The following is a 17,851-nucleotide window of genomic DNA, read 5'->3' as shown; positions in this document are numbered from 1 at the left end:
GCTGTGATGCATGGGGCACCAGGTAAAATCTTGCCTAGGGCAGCAAATTGGTCAGGGCCGGCCCTGTTCACGTTTAAAGTCTGTGTAGAGAGAATGGTGTTGTCTTAGCGGCCCTAATAACAAATGATCGTTGCGACGGAAGCGAATCAATCAAAACTAACTTTAGCTGGAAAATAACTTTATTAAAGAACCGCTATAAAGCCAAAACAATCTCTGTTACCTTAAATTATATGTTTATCTCTGTAAAGCTGCTTTGAAACAATCTACACTGTTAAAAGTGCTATATAAATGAAGATGACTTGACTTGACCTGCAGCTCATTATTTATTATTCCTTTTTCTGTTTGCCTTCAGTGAATGTGCAGACCAAACTGTAAATTTAATGAACCATGTGTCACAAAACAAGTGTCTTATAACTTCAGATAAGTTGGCTCATGTTCTAGAGATTCTGCAGTAAATGCAGCTTTATGCCACTAGGTGGGAGTAGAGTATGATTTGGACCATGTATGAAGAGTGGGACAAGAGAGAGAAAAGGAATAGAGATACTGTATATGTGTACACTATCCTTATTTTGTGCTTTATCTTTTGCTAAAAGGAAATACTTAATGTAATGGTGACAAAGATGTCTGTGCTTACACCCCACACTTCTTTACAAATTCTAAGTGAGCCCATGATATTTTTAAAAGCATGGCTTAACATGTTTAGAAATTATGTATTGGTGCTTGCAGACATCAATATTCTGGAGGGTTTCCAAGGGTACAGCACAAGCTGGTATTGTATGAATGAGGTGACTATACTCTCACAGAGAGTATTACATGTGAATAAAACCTCAGGAAAGTGGAGACTGTTCTGCATTGTTATGCTGAAGTATGAAAATTCTCTTGCACTCAAAACTAGTTTTAGTTTACTTTCTCTATCCTCCCAGATAGCATGTACAATGCACTTTACTGATGTTAAACGAGAGACTAAAATGCAGCCTAAATTTAAGACTCAATAGCCTATACTGAGGCTGCCTGTTACTGATGTTTTACATGAAAATCACTCTGCCCATGCTTATTTATTTTTAAATATGTCTACAAGTTTTTCAACTCTCGGCATGGTTCTTGTGGCTGAACTGAAATTACAGATTATTATTTAACAGTAATATACTTTTTTCCACTTCTACATCTGTAGGAGTCCAACACACCACAGTGACTAATGCTGCCAACTCAACAAAGCGTGTCTTGATGTTCAGCATGTTCAACATTAATTGCGACAACTGCCATTTGCCATCTGTGATGCTATTTCAGAGGAACTGCATTCTGTCGATCTTAGCAAAGCGAATACAGCTGTTATAACGCATACCATTAGGGACCCTTGCAAGGGAACAACTGATACTCATGAGGGCATTTTCTCTGCATCAGCTACGGAGAGAGTGCTGTAAAGCACTTTGAATTGCCATAGTGTATGAAATGTGCTATATAAATAAACTTGCCTTGCCTTGCCTTGGCCTTATAGTGTCAAGATAGGCACACAAATTGGACTCCTTATAACATTGTAGATTTCATTTAATTTGTATTATTAATTATTTTTGTGAGTCTCTTTACATTGATTTGTGGATCATAATCTATTCATTTTAAAATATGCAAGGAATCTAACTCAATATTGTACATCCCTAGCATCCTTATCACTCATTAATAATCCATGCACTGTGTTTAAACATGGGAGAGATCCGGATGTTATGCAGCTAATTTGAAATATAAATGGCTAAAGATGTTCTTATACTGTAGCCTAACAACAACCACCAATGATCAGGCACGTGCACACATAGACATCAAAGGGGGCTTGAGCACCTGCCCTTTTTATTCCTGGAGAGAAAGTGCCCTTTTTTCTGGGGTGCTTTTTTTTTTTTTTTTTTAAATAATATATATTTCTGTTTGCGCACAGCTTCCCTGTCAAACAAATATATTTTTTGAAGAATAGTATATCTAAATATCAGGTCAGGAGTTCTGAAGCGCTCCCTCTCCCTCTCCCCCGATTGTTAAACCCGATTGTATTGCTTCCGCTAAAGAAAATAGTACGCTCCGTCTCTACGGTTAGAATCCTGTGAGTCCATAGCAACGCTCTGTTTTTCATGGCAACGGTCTGTTATACTCCGCACATTCTACATTGGAATTCAACCAAGCCATGTAATAAAATAAGTTAATAAAATAAGCATATATCACCACCAGGTGATATGCTTTAGTTATTTTGTTTATCCTATGTACCTGCATTGCCCTGTTAATTAGATGCAAATGTGCGCATTTTAACTAGTTGACGCCTAATTTGCATACAGAACGTCTCCAGTTAATGACTTACATCAAGAGTCTTTCCCCCTGAAATTTAGAAATCTAAATTGGTGAATTTAGAAGAAATCTACAGATGCAAACAGATGGAGGATACACTCTAAAAAATGTAGTAAATCTGAGTAACTGCATCTGGTACATTAATAAATAAAACTGAGTAGAAATAAGTAAACATTAAACATTCAAAATAACAATATTTATAAATTAACTTTTTATTTATGAGTAATTTAACTTTTTTTATTTCCTCTAAACCTTTATAAAATAGTATTCCATACAACCACAAATACATACTTGACATTGGCTTTTATTGAATTTTTACTCAATTATTTTGGGAAGTTTAATTTTAAAGTGTTATGTATTCTGATAACACCAAAATAATTAAAACGATGTAGTGCCTTGTGCAAAAATAAACAAATTATTAGTAAAACACGCCCCTCTGCTTGATGCAGTTATTTAGGTTATTCTAAATATGAAGAGTTCAGATGAAAAAGCCTCTAAGTGCCATCTGAAATTTCCTTATAATGATAATTTTTATCAAGATTGTATGTTTATGTTCACTTATTTCACATTACTGGCAATGGAAATTACCTATTAATTGTCATTTAAGTTAAATTACTGAACTTGAAAAAAAAAAGCTCATTTTAGAAGAAAATTTCAGATGGCACTTAGAGGCTTTTGCATCTGAACTCTTCATATATACTTGAAACTAGTAGCATAGAAAATGTTTTCAAAACATGCACATTGTGGAATGGTTTGCTTTGCTGCTCTATAAACCTAGTGAATACTAAGGAGACCATGGTTTCTGTGTGAACGGATTATTTTGTAGACATCTTTTGAAAATGAAACAATTGCGTGAGTTTGAGGAAGATAAAATTAATTTACTTTTGTAATTAATTTTTTTAAAAGGAAGTCAGAGTTGCGTTAATATATATACTTTTTTGTTTAAAAAAAGAAAAAAAATACGTAATTATGAGAAATGCCCTTTATTTCACTTGAGCCCCTGCCCCTCAAAATGTCTGTGCACGTCCCTGCCAATGATAATTGCCACTTTAAAATTATAATTATATTTTAATTTAAATTAAATGATGGCTGTGTCTGTAGGCTACAATGGAATGATAATGTGTGTAGGTTCTGTCAATAGAGGTAATCTTCAAGCTCTAAAGTAGGAGTGTCGAAACCTACTCCTGGACGGCCACTGTCCTGCAATGTTTATCTCCAACCCCAATTAAACACACATGAACCAGCTAATCAATGTCTTACTATACTAGAAACTTCCAGGCAGGTGTGTTGAGGCAAGTTGGAGCTCAACTCTGCATGACAGTCCCTCCAGGACAGAGTTTGGACAGCACCCCTGTGTTAAAGGTACAGTCTGCTTCTGTACCTACTTCAGCATTGTCCAGCTGGCATCCTGCAAGCTTAAAAGGAACCCAGAAATGATTTCTCTAGAGTCTTGATGTCTCTATCCAATGAATTCCCTGAGGTGTTACATAAAAATATAACAGCAGTACCCTTGAAAAGATATATCTGCAGCTGAGACAACTGATGTGGTGCATTGTGCATCTCTCATGAGAATTAATGATCTCGCGTTCATAACCAGAGGCCCATTTCAAATAAACAGTCAGAGATCCCTCCACCATCCACCTCCATACATCAAATTCATACAGTGGTATATAAATATTAAAAATAATTAGAAAACCTGAATATTAAAACCTCTGGTGCATGGTGTAAATTAAATCAGTGTTGTGACTCTAAATCTTATTTAGGCCATTTTTTTTAATGAATCACACAATAACAGAGGCAAAATAAATGTTGCCATGAACACAGGAGTTAGCCTATTCTTTTTATTAGAAATACATGGCATATGGGTAATATCAGAAATACATCAATTCTGTTGGGTAGCATAACACGATCCAAATATCCATGGCCTCTTGTTCTGCATGCAAACAACATCAAAATGAATAAATACAAAGTATTCACGGTGACATTGCATTTTTAAGTATCTGCCTCAGTAAATGACTTTTAAAGACTTTTAACTGCCACCACAAACAGAAAAACACCAAGATTTATTATTATTATTATTATTATTATTATTATATTGTTGGTCTTTATTATAGATATGACATGAAGGGAGAGGAGAGGAGAGAGGGGAACATGATCAGGAATCAGTGACTTGAATTGGGTTACCCAAAAGGATGTATTACTAGGAGCGCTGCCCACAAGGCTATGGCTCCTACACCACATTGGTGTTTGTTTAGGCAGTGTGACTGTGACTGTGACAGTGACAGTGATCCTCACATTCAAAATCCAGCAGCCAACTTTATAATAAGACATAATAAGCAAATAAGCAAATTAGAATGTTCTGTAAAATTGTAATTAATGTCACAAAGCCTTGTGAATTAAAATTTGTAGTTAATATATGAATTAATGTTAATATATGTTTTAATCATACTGGGCATTTCTCTCTCTCTCTCTCTCTCTCTCTCTCTCTCTCTCTCTATATATATATATATATATATATATATATATATATATATATATTGAAACAAATTTTACACAATCTCATAAATCTATCCGAACACCTATCCATTTTAAGCATGTAAACACAGTTTGTGGGTGCATTTCAGGAAGCTGTAGACTTGGAAAGTCTAAGAGTAATTTTACTCCTTCACATAAGGGTGAAATTGATGCCATTTTTCTTTACACCTGCAAGATCTGACAATATTCCAAAATGTCTGGCCAATCATTCAGTAAGCACAGCAGACCAAACATTTACATTCTGCTCAGGGCAGTTGAGAGCAACTCTGTACCCAAGGCAAAAGATAATTATTGTTAAAATTATTATTAAAATTAGATTTACACAAAACTAAAGCAGCATTTACACATCTGAAAGAAAAAAAAGAAGAAAAAAAAACATACTAAACCCATTTACAGGATGTGAATAATGCTTTCTGGAGCAAAATTTTGTGGCATTACACACCACTGAATATTGAGATTTATTATTTTCTTAATATTCCCCATCTGCAAATTAGTGCAGATGAACTTTCCAAATACATCATCTTTCGAACATGTTAGCCAGGTGTTAATAAACACTTCAGCCCTTACAATCACAATTGTTCTCCAACCCTTCTCCATTTAAACCATTCCAGTGTCCTAAACAGACATACAGGGAAAGTTTATGTACAGAATTGTTACACAAAAATTCCAGTTTCATAAAGACAGCTGCACTCTTCATATTACATTTAAAGATTTTATACTTCATGGTGTTGAAATGTTACCTATATAGAAATTAATACTATAAAGATTGAAAAGCTTGGCTACTTGCTGGCATGATTTTGGTCTTACACACCTATATTGTTCAGTGCCAGTCAAATTGATCTCACTTTGTATCAAAGAGGTCTAGGTATATTGTGAGCCAATGGTTTACCTGCTGCGTTATTGCTCTATATCTGTTCAGGCTCAGCGTCCGTGCAGGTTTCCCATGGATTTCTTGGTATCTGTGGCATGGAGACAAGCAGTAGACCAATTCCACTGAGGAGAAGCAGGACAAAACCCGTGCACGCACAAGCAAAAGACCAAGAATAGTAATACTCGATCCAGATAGTTTCCTCGCTTTCTATCATCCTTTTGACTGACTGCCGCATTACCTCTACTGAGATGATGGCACACAGACCTGAGTACAAAAATATGAAAAGATATTATTAAAGATTTCTCTAGCTTTTCCACAAATGTAAAAAAGTTGTGGAATCTGGAAAATGAATGTTTATATATCTGGCTGTCTATAGTTTTGTTTCAGGTAAGGCAGATGAAGCTGTGATTAGATGTTCCATCTTACCAGCAAAAGCAAAGAACATGCCAGCAGGCTTGTACAGATAGTCCTTTCCCTTTCTGAGGGAACCCAACAAACACAATGTGCCCAGAATCATGAAGAGCAGACTGAAGAGGGCTATGGCTGCTGCTGAGATGTTGTATTCTGAGTAGAGAAATCAGAAAGAGCACCATGTCTATTTTAAAGTATGACAGTGAATCAAATGTCAATGACAATGACTTTCAAATATGATATGACTCATGCTTCAGAACTATTTCCCTAGAAGCCTCTATAAAAAGTTTCTATACTCTGCACACTCTTGTATTTCCTCCAAAAACAGGGTAACTGTCCACTATGATTCTTCCACTGTGATTCTTTCTTATTTCATCCTTCATTATATGTTCCTTCCACTGCTTCACCCTTACAGTACATGCCGCAGAAGAAAATAATGGTGCACAAAAGCATTCTCCAACCAATACAGTATAAAGTCAGTCCAGGCTTAAATTGATTTGACTATGAACTTACCTCTCTGAGTTTTAACTTCAAAGATTTCAGAATCTTCCCCTGGTGTGAAGTGTCTGAAGTAAGAGCAGTTAATTTCTGAGAGAAAAAAAAACATTTATTTAAATTATACATTTGAATGAAACCCCATGTAAGAATGTTCAAGGGGAAATGTATTTTCCTTTATTTGCTGGCTACTATTGATGATATGTGACCTTCTTGGACCACAAAACCAGTCACATGGATCCATTTTTTGAAATTGAGATGTATACATCACCCTAAAGCTGAATAAATAAGCTTTCCATTGGTTTATGGTTTGTGGGGGGTTGGGGGGTTACATCCCATTTAATTTCAGGAGCAGCTAAATATATATGGTGAGTTATTTTGACAACTGTAAACGACTCGGAGTTGGCTTCATGAGGCTGCTAGAATGACAAAGACTGTTGAATCAAAGCATAGCAATATTAGCTTCTGCCTAATGTATTCAATCACTATTTGAAAAAGGGGGAAAATATTGCAACCTGGTGTTGTTTACCTGGAATTGCATTGTTTTATTTACAGAAATGACTGATGAGTATGGAAGGCATTTTCTGCCAAATTTAAATAAATAAATTAAATAATTACAATGAAAATTAAAACCAGATTAACGATTTCCTTACAGAAAACTGTATGCAAAAAATGTGACAAAATTGAGAATGAAATTAAATGATTTCATTTTCACAGCATTATCCCTGTCAAATTGAAAAATAAAATGCAATTGGTGATTTCACATTTCATTTTCACTACAGTCTCGAGGCAAGACTGCCAATATTAAAATGAAAAGCCAAACGTGAAAAAGAAACTGCAAATACAGTTTTTACAATGCTCTTTAGTAACACTCACGCAATAATAGTGACACAATTCAAATACAAATGCAAATTTTCGTTTTCATTTTAATTCCTCTTTTATTTCACAGTTTTCATTTTCAAAGACAACCTGCATGCAAATTCTATGTTAATGAGTGGGTGTGGCTTATTCTAGTAACGGCGCTGAGACACGCCTTCTGTAAAGCTAGAATTCATAACCTAGTTATGATGTTAGACTCAGACTAGACCATAATCGACGATGAGGTTCATTCATGTATTAGGCTGTTTTGGAAATTCAACTATTTGGGTGTACAGAAGTCTTAGTAACACAATTTCTACAACAATTATAGCCAGACATTAATACCTACTGGCTTAAACCGAGAACCTCGGCCAATGTTTCATATTCGCGTCGTGCCTAACAACGCCCTTCAGCCGTGACTTATTCAGATACAGCACTAGCCTAGAGTACCTTACTGCTTTTATAAAACGGTTACCACGCAATACAAATATTAATCCCGAAACATATGTATCTATGCAACTTTCATGAAGTAAAATGAATCACTAAAAGCCAATTCCTTCAGCTGGAGAAAAAAAAAAGTCCCTGACCATAAAGCAACAGAAGTTACATTATTTCTCCATTAGATGGAGACAAAGACTGTCTTAATGAGTGAGTCAGTCAGTCAGTAGAGAAGACTTTTGAAATGACTCAAACTTGTGATCACAGAGAAGAAAGACGCAACTGACATGACTATAGGCACAGACAACCCCTATTAACTAAAAGTACAAGATATCACACCGGACATTCAAACGGATTTTTTATTATGAATATAGGACTGACCTGAAGGAAAATGCTATATCTAGCCTACTGTAAATGCAGGTACACTCGCTTTCTCGATCTCATCCAGAAGTTGTTACTGGAAATGAAAATCAGTATTGTGATTCTTTTTGTACACAAACTTAAAATAACCAAAAGACACGTAACAGTTAAACAGCGGACAGATACAGGCTAGTGCTGTATCTGAATAAGTCACGGCTGAAGGGCGTTGTTAGGCACGACGCAAATATGAAACATTGGCCGAGGTCCTCGGTTAAAGCTAGCGGGTATTAATGTCTGGCTATAATTGTTGTAGAAATTGTGTTACTAAGACCTTTGTACACCCAAATAGTTGAATTTCCAAAACAGCCTAATACATGAATGAACCTCATCGTCGATTATGGTCTAGTCTGAGTCTAACATCATAACTAACATGGTCAGGCTGGTTGTTTCCATGTTCTAATGTTGCGGCAGCTTCCCGCAAAAGCTCACTAACAGATTTCGCCATATCTCGTCGTCTCGATTACAATATAATCACATTTAAATAATTTCGTTTCACACATTCAACTCATGCACACGGGATGTCGACGACTTCGCTTTACAGAAGGCGTGCCTCTAGCCCGTTACTAGAATAAGCCACACCCACTCATTAACATATAATTTGCATGCAGGTTGTCTTTGAAAATGAAAACGAAAATGAAAACTGTGAAATAAAAGAGGAATTAAAATGAAAACGAAAATTTACATTTGTATTTGAATTGTGTCACTATTATTGCGTGAGCGTTACTAAAGAGCATTGTAAAAACTGTATTTGTAGTTTCTTTTTCACGTTTGGATTTCACTGAATATTGGCAGTCTTGCCTCGAGACTGTAGTGAAAATGAAATGTGAAATCACCAACTGCATTTTATTTTTCAATTTGACAGGGATAATGCTGTGAAAATGAAATAATTTAATTTCATTCTCAATTTTGTCACATATTTTGCGTACTGTTTTCTGTAATGAAATCGTTAATCTGGTTTTAATTTTCATTTTAATCATTTAATTTATTTATTTAAATTTGGCAGAAAATGCCTTCCATAGATGAGGTCTGGTTTCACAACTATATTGCTATAGTTCTGAGTTGCATGTAGAGCTACCCTTTCATTGAGTGCCAAATTTACAAGCAGTATTAAATGAATCATGTGCCTTGTATTCATGCAATATCTGGCAATGAAGTTGAGTGGCTAAAAACTGCCTCTCAGAAGCATAAATGTCCAAGATAATTTATGTCTATAGTTTTTTAATATGACAGAACAAATTTGATACTACAATGTTGCAGTCTCATTCCTAATATTCATTACATACTCCCTGAAACTGTCATGGATCTATGTTAAAAGTAATGGACTGTATAATGCCATGTCATACAGCAGATGTGATTGTATGTTTCCAAAGTAATTATGTAATTTCCAAATCTTGATATGTTCTCAAAAACATGTGACTGTTACCATAAGTTTTAATAATTTTAATGATATGGGCCACAGTCGGAGGGGTATTATTTGAGGGTCAATAGGTATACCGTTCTCTCAGATGTGACCGTCAGTCACAGAAATGGAATTGTACCACTCTTAAATTAAGAGTGTCTCCCATCTTGGGACAGCTGACTATTTACACAGCCTAATTATAGATTTTACCAGTCACACACGTACTCACACAGCTGGGTATGTTTTGTCATGTGTTAAAAACAATCAATTGGTTAAATTCAACCTCATTTTATAGACTTTCTATTTGACCAATTTTTTATCATTTGGAAACATGTCTTAAACAGATTTGAAATCCACCCACCATTTTCTGGTTGAGACAACAAAATTAAAAAAGAAACTGAAGCAGTGAACAGTAAGGATAGTGAATATAGATTTTGACAATACTGAAACATGTTCAAATCCACCTTATTCCAATCTCTTTGTTTCTCCATTTTCCCGTTGCATATCAGCTCAGAGAGGCTGAATAAATTAAATTAAATTAAATTAAATTAAATTAAATCGCAAAACAAACCTGTCTTTGGTGAAAGAGTAAAGATAGTGGACAAAGTTTTTTACATGACCGACGTAAGTTCGAATCGACCTTTCTCATACTTTCTTCCTTTTCCCATCACATATCAGCTCAGATAAGCATTTATATTAAGTAAAATTTAAGAAAAGTTAAAATAAAGTGCCTAACTGGTAATAGGCTTAATTGGGCCTAACTGAAATTGGATGTGGTGTCCTCATGTTGACTGAACAAGCTGGCATGTCGACTGCGTGCAGCTCATATTGTGAACATGGACACTTTTGAGGACACTTTTACAAATCAGCAGGTGAATATGATTAGGGTTAGAGTTAGGGGTAGGTGTAGAGGTGGGCACCCACCCCTAACTCTGAGGTTAGGCTTTTGAAAGGGCCCAAAAAAAAGGCAGCGTTATTTTTATTTTGTTCAAATATGTTATGGTATTATAGGGCATGGCATTGTCACTCCTTGTCTTTCATGTTCAAAGACACAAATAGTCCACACCTGTTAGGTACATCCTGTCATTGTGCTTAGCAGTGATCTCCATGCAAGAGCTGTCATAGCACCTAAAACAAGTTCCACAGACAGGGAATTCCCAGTAGATTTGCAGACAAGCCATGGGCCTGACTAAGGGATAGATAGATATAGAACTCTCTCTTTGAAGAAGCTCTAAAAAATATCTCTTGATTATCTCTTGGTTTTATAATTACAGTGGATATGCATTTTTGGAAGGAGGAAGGGAGTTTAGACACAATTATTCATACCTTTCGATTAAATTGATTAGTCACCAAATATTGCTTAAAATTTAGGCTGGTGTCAAGTGTGTCAAGTAAAATGTGTGACTGGAGGATGGCATGTCTCTTTTTCCCTTCTATTTGTACTACACCAATTTTTGTGAACAATATATACACTCAAAGTCAAAAGTTTGGATATGCCTAATCATTATTTATTATTGCTAGTTTCTACTATTATATACTATTTTCTACAGAATAGTAAAGTCATTAAAATAAAAAATAAGCAATGATGTAGAAATGACAATTGTTAAATAAAGAAATTGTATCTTCTATATTTCTGTATCTAAATTTCTATAATCTATATTTTGCCATCTTCAAAGTAGTCACCCTTTGCCTAGATTACAGCTAGGAACTCTCCAGGAAGACTCTTTTTGACTCTTTTTTTTAACAAACTCAATTATCGAATTATTTAAGGTGGTTTTTAAACAGTAGGGTACAACAGGGTTAAAGGCGCACCGGGGTAAAAGGCGCATTTCATTTTATTCTCCTCTAAACCACTAGATGGCACAAAAACATGCCGCAGGACTTTCCTAAACATCAGCTTTTCAAGATGCCTGTGGAAATCCTTGATGCAGTTGTGGGCAGCAGGGCAAAGTTGATTCTGTGCTAAATTGATATAATATTTAACATTCTTTAAAATGTTGTAGATTTAAGTAGCAAATGAGAATCGCTAAAAATTATAGCAAAAAGGCGCCCCTGCTGTTGGGGCGAAAGGCACAATAATTAACATGATAACAAAATAGCTGGCTGACCTTTCCATTTGTTGACATGACATGGTAAGAGTCAGATGGTAAATATCAAATATCAAAGTTATAATGAAACCATCATTGTGGCGAGGGCCGTGAGAGAGCGGCACGAGGCCAGTGGTGCGATTACTGATTACCTGCGCGACGCACCGGTCTCGTCCCGGAGGAGCGGAAGCATAAAGGGGGAGCGAGACAGTGGAGATCGAGAGAGGACAGGCCTGAACTTGTGTTGTGTTTTGTTTTGTTTTATTGTGACAGTAGTCGTCCGTGAGGGGCTGCTGTCTTTTACTTTCGTTTTGTATTTGTATCATTAAAATGTGTTTGAATGTTCGCCGGTTCCCGCCTCCTTCTTCCCACAACATTTAACCTCGTTACAATCATATTTAAAAATATGATATTAATCATATCATATAATAAAATATCCTATTTATTTATTACGACTGTAAAGCTATATTATTTTATTATGGGATCTCATTCAATACTTGCAGAATCTTTACTTTTTTTTAAATCATTTTGTTTCTGTATTTTTAAAATGAACATAATTTAATGATAGTATATTTATTGTCACAGTGTCTGTTTGTGTATCACTGGTGTCCACTAGAGGTCCTCGTCTCCACGGTGTCTTCCTATTCATGAACTGCATTCCCCACAATCCTTGTCTGTACCAATCACTGTTCATTGCACTCAGCTGTTCCCCGTCATCATTGTACCCAGCTGTTCCCTGTTATTCTTTGTTAGTTCTTGTTATATATACCCTGCCTGTCTAGTGTTTGTCATGGATTCCTTGTATTATATCACGCCACTTCCGTTCCCTGTATTTCCTGATTGTGTTCTTGTTTATGGATTGATTACTTGGATTTTGACCTCTGCCTGGAAGACTACAATTTTGGATTGCCCAATAAATTATTACTGCACTTGGATCTTCCTTTTCCCTTTCCTTTGTGTGTGGATCGTTACATTTATTAAACAAAAAGGAATTATTGTATCTATCAAAATAAACAGGAAATAGTACAAACTTTGCTAAAGTGACTGAACCCTGTGTGTGGGGTAAAAGGCCTAAATTACACCTCATACATTTATAAGATTTTTAAACAAACCACTTTTATGATTTATTTTTACACAAAATCAGTTGCTCCATAAAATTGTCAATAAAAACATACATATTTTTTCTGCAATCATACACTATGGGAGTAGTGAAAAGCTCAATTTTCTTAAGGTGTGCCTTTAGCCCCGTTGTACCAACTGTCCATGATTAATGTGTAAAGGAAAAATCTGTGCCTTTTCATACATTATTTTATAAAATAAATAAACAAACAAATAAATAATCGTACGTAAAAAAACAATTGATGTTTGTCAACAAAACAATTTTCAACCATGTAAAACACAGACCTTTAGAGCAACATTTTTTAAGATAATGAGTAACAACCCTAATCCTGTGCAGACCCTACATGTCAACCCTAATCCTGTGCAGATCCTGCATAAATCCTGTATAATTATTATGTACCAGTAAATAATTAGTTAATAACATTAACAAACATTGTTATGTAATATATCTAAAACAGATCCTTATTAGGTAATTAATACAAAGAATTAAAAATGTAATTAATTATTTATATTTATATTTATATTTTTATATTCATATTTATATACTGCTTTGGTTACAAAACTGCTTACACTATGTTGTAAAATAAAAAAAATCTATTTAACACTTTACAGATCTGGGGGTATGTACCAAATAGCCTGATCTAATTAGAGGCAGACTTCAGTACTTAACTGTGACTAAGTTTTGATGATGGAAAATTCAGCTTGAAGCAATTCACCTTAAATCCTGCACATATACTATGTTCAGGAGTAAAACACATTTTGAGTCTATGTTAAGACATGCTCTCCAACATTTAACCTCCGAAGACGTGTTGATTTTAAACCATCGATATTTACTTTCACTAGCTTCCATGCTTTAAAAATAAATATTTATCAATTTTCACCTCATTTAGTGAATACAAAGAAAAATAAAATAAAACTATTAAACAATCATTATGCAGAGACTTTATAGGATATTGAGCCAGAGATTCAGAAAGGTCTGTTTATCTGATCAACATTTCTCACTTTGTCACTTACCCCCCGGTAAGCTGATAGGTCCACAGCTTTTACCAACAAATTCTTCATCCTCAATATAGATGTATTTCTTACAGAGTCTCCAAAGGCCGAAGTGGGCTGCCTCACATGTTGTGTTTACGTTCTCCACTCGAGGACTCAACACAGCCCAGTGGTCTGTCACCACTGCTGTAAACATGGACACTGAGCCCACCAATATTACAAAAAACAAGATTTTTATCTTGGTTTCCTTCTTCATTTTGTCCGGTATCCAATGCTAATAGACAAATAAAATGAAAAATGACACGAGAAAAATTATTTCAGTGAAGTAATCACTGAATATCTGGACAGTGTATAACAAAGACTTGATTCTTAAAGGCTCAGTGCAGAACTGTGCTTGTGCATGGATAAAAGAGGCTAAATGGCAGTGCCCTAGTATTTATGCTGAGGCCAGACTCAAGTCGCAGCTGTTGAGGCTCATCAGGAAAGTTGATGACCAAACTGGCTTGTCTCACATGAGGTATGTAGGGGATACGTTGGGCTTCTATAAATGTGTGCTATGAGTCTAATGTCTGGCTGTTGACATATCAGATAACCATCTGTGAACTAGGGCGTGTCTATTCCATGACAAGCAGAATTAAGCATTAAGTGGGATTGAATATAACGTGAGTTATATTGTTAGTTTTTATAAACTGTTAACAAATTTTATTAAAGTGATCACTGAAGTATCTAATAAATGTAGGACAACTGATGAATTGATTCTGTCCTTTGTTCCAAACAGAAAAACTGTTATAAATGGCCAGACACATTCTCAAGGCAGTTTGAACCAGGGTACTTTTCATCTACTGTTTTATGAATACTATGAATTCAGACATGCTCAGCTTACATTATGTTATTAGGGCCCAAGCCCTGAAAGGGCGAAGGCCCTATTGTTTTCCTTATAGGATTATTTTTATTAGGGCCCAAGCCCTGAAAGGGCGAAGGCCCTATTGTTTTCCTTAGGATTCTTTATTATTATTTTTCTGTCAACCTTTCGAGCACTTTTGGGGCCCTTAACATGCTCGAAAACTCTTGAAACTTTGCACACAGGTCAGAACCCGCGGCCATCAGGGCTGGGCTGAAGCTGGTACCCGGGCGTGGCAGGGGGGCTCAACAGCGCCCTCTTGAACGGGGTCCGAAAACTTGGTCCATATATCAAACACGCTTGCATGAATTAATATGAAACTTGGTACACATATAGATCTTATTCGGCCGAACAACGTTCATGCTCTAAGTTTTATGCCAGCCCAACAGGAAGTCAGCTATATTGGGTTGTTTGAAAAACATATGCTCTGGAATTTGAAATACTCCTCCTAGAGAATTCATCCGATCACCACCAAACTCGGTCAGCATGAACTCAAGACATTGAGGATGCTAAATTACGGACAGATTTTTGATATCTCGAACGGTTTGGCCATGGCGAGGAAACGAATTTATGGCGAGAAAAGTGTTATAACTTCTGCATACATTAACCCTTTCACAAGTAAGTTTAAAATATTCTGGCTGACCCCCCCAGCGTGAGTTTTTCAAGGCGACCGTTATTTAGAATGTGTCACTTTATGGTTTCCATGGTGACGCGTCATTGCTTGTCATGTGACACACCGCAGCAACAACAGAGCTGAATGAATGATGATCTGCTTTTATGTCATTTATCCTTTTTTATTCAAAATATTCACAAATTTGTTAGATATGGCATGAAATATCTGATATTCCGATTGTCAAATATATGCAAGTGGAAGTGTTTTGTTGTTTAAACACCTTTATAACGATCGCGTTAGATGAGCTGTATGCGCGATGGGCGCCGCCATCTTAGTTTGTGCCGCAGACGCAGTTCAGAGAATCGGATCTGTTGGATTTACAACACGTGAATTCATCCACTTCTCCCGAAATACATAAAAGTAAGTGGCTGGTGAACTGTGAGAAGAACAGAGTAAACTTTAAAGTTACTTACACAATGTGTATCTGATATGAATAAAACGTGTCTAATTATAATGGAAAGGATTATTATTGCCTCTTCCTTTGACATCAGTGTGTATTTTACAAACTCTAAATGTACTGGGTTTTTTTAGTACTTATATGTCTGAAACCTAAAATAAACATTATGTGGTTGAAAACACTGAAAAGTTGTGATATATGACAGCTCTGAGCGCGCCTGTCTCTGGCTCAGCGCCAGCCAAAGCGCGAAAGCACATTTGAATTTATCAGTTGATCACGTCATGCACTGACCGTTCTAATCACACCGGTGTGATCGTACGCTCCAGGGACCAGCCTAGACTGATCACACCGGTGTGATCGTACGTGCAAAAGGGTTAACTGATCTTGATGAAACTTCAGCAGTGTGTTCTTGCTAAGAGGCCGGTCAGATGGATGCAACAATTGTGAGTCAAAGTTATAGCGCCACCAACTGGCAGCAGGAAGTGTGTCACTTTCAAAATGCTTTTGACAAAAGTGGGGGGGTTAGTTTTACCTACAATTACAAAACTCAGTATGTATGTTGTTCTCATCGAGCCGGACTTTCTAATTTACAGCCATTAGCTCCGAGCAACAGGAAGTGAGATATTTTGGTTTGAATGTGGATTTTTTGGATATTTCAGACTCTGGGTTTTTAGCTACTCCTCCTAAGTGGTTTATTTTATTCACACTAAACTTTTTCAACACGATGAAAATACATTAAAGATGCTAAATTGTGAACGGATATTAAATATCTCAAACGGTTTTGCTATAGTGAGGGATTAAAGTAATGTCCAAAAAGGAAACACTAACAGCCTCATATCTTCTAAAAATGTAATTATACACCATTTATTTCTATATAAAATTATACAAATATCAGAACTAAACCAATTTTATTCTTTTTTTTTTTTTTTTTTAAGAATTATGTTTAAGTTTAAAAACAGCCAGAATGGTTGTTTAGTCCAAAAAATAAAAAATAAAAAATAAAGTCAAACATAGTGCTATAGCCTACTCATAGGTTAAATTGGGCCGGGTTAATTGGGCCGGAGCGCACCGGAGCGCAGCTCCGCCTCCTCGGGTCCACAACACACCATGCCGGAGCACAGCTCCGTCTCCTTCAGCACCAAATATTGTTATTCCACTTGAATTATTTCTTCATCTCCTGGTAAATACATGGCATATGAGACTGAATAATTAGCAAGACTACACAGATACACCCAGGCTACATGGAATTATCAGACGTCATAATGCATTAAATCCCTGCGTTCTCTGGTTCAGCACCCCGCCCACCAGCGACGTTACCATGGAAACCCGCGAACGGCTAGCAAAATCAGTCTTTTAAATTCAACCGCCCGATGGGCTCATTGTGCTGTCTAATTCTTTATCGAGCATACGTGAGTATTTGGTTTAATTTATCTCAGATAAGATACGAAATTATTCAAACACAACCTACAACTTCATGTTCTAATGTGACTAATGTAGCCTCGCTCGCACTGTTTAGTTTTTCATTTGATTTGTCTGCTAAGGCCATAGCTGCCAACTCTCACGCATTCACACTCAGTCTCACGTCACGTGACGCCATACATTAGGCTTGTTTGAGATGAGCAAAATCTGCGCAGAATCGATCACCGGTGATCAGCGCGAGATGCATGCCGGTTAGAAATGTGTCCAAGTGCGGTCCGCCTTGCTCTGTATGTCAAAAATCTCGATCGCGATCGCAAAGCGCACGTGTCGGATTCTGCAGTCGAGCGCAGTTGCTCTCCACCGACTTCGCTGATCAAAAGCATGATGGGAAACGACTTACTGACGACACAGCTTAATGTTCATTGGTTTAAAAAAACGTGATGTATTGATTTCTTTTAAAATGTTTGATTTTAAAACTCTGATATCATGTTTTATGTGTATACTGTACGTTAT

At 36.3% G+C, this 17,851-nt stretch overlaps 1 protein-coding gene across 3 annotated transcripts; it reads right to left on the bottom strand.

Annotated features, from left to right (window-relative positions):
- Window positions 1-4,115: 4,115 nt before the first annotated feature.
- Window positions 4,116-14,375, bottom strand: cacng1a (calcium channel, voltage-dependent, gamma subunit 1a). 3 transcript variants are annotated; one of them, XM_084127649.1, is made up of 5 exons: window positions 13,970-14,375; window positions 6,653-6,727; window positions 6,155-6,292; window positions 5,747-5,992; window positions 4,116-4,255 (listed from the first exon to the last, which is right to left on the bottom strand). In XM_084127649.1, exons 1-4 carry the CDS (start codon window positions 14,202-14,204, stop codon window positions 5,763-5,765), a joined length of 678 nt encoding a protein of 225 aa, XP_083983775.1. In that variant the 5' UTR covers window positions 14,205-14,375; the 3' UTR covers window positions 4,116-4,255; window positions 5,747-5,762. The 3 variants fall into 3 exon arrangements, with proteins under 3 accessions (XP_083983775.1, XP_083983774.1, XP_083983773.1); XM_084127648.1 differs by lacking the exon at window positions 4,116-4,255 and adding an exon at window positions 4,866-5,472 and having other exon boundaries at window positions 13,970-14,374; XM_084127647.1 differs by lacking the exon at window positions 4,116-4,255 and having other exon boundaries at window positions 4,866-5,992; window positions 13,970-14,374.
- Window positions 14,376-17,851: the final 3,476 nt, after the last annotated feature.

The sequence above is a fragment of the Abramis brama genome, assembly GCF_963993115.1.
Source record: "Abramis brama genome assembly, chromosome: 11".
NCBI lineage: Eukaryota > Metazoa > Chordata > Actinopteri > Cypriniformes > Leuciscidae > Abramis > Abramis brama.
The sequence above is the reverse complement of the archived record's forward strand: the minus strand, read 5'-3'. Positions and strand labels throughout refer to the sequence as shown.

Excerpts from the sequence above, each read along its gene's own strand:
- cacng1a (XM_084127649.1), bottom strand. The coding sequence starts at position 14,204 with ATGAAGAAGGAAACCAAGATAAAAATCTTGTTTTTTGTAATATTGGTG. Across the intron at positions 6,728-13,969 it reads ACCTATCAGCTTACCGGGGG|AAATTAACTGCTCTTACTTC; the intron begins GTAAGTGACAAA and ends TTTTTCTCTCAG. Across the intron at positions 6,293-6,652 it reads TGAAGTTAAAACTCAGAGAG|AATACAACATCTCAGCAGCA; the intron begins GTAAGTTCATAG and ends TTCTCTACTCAG.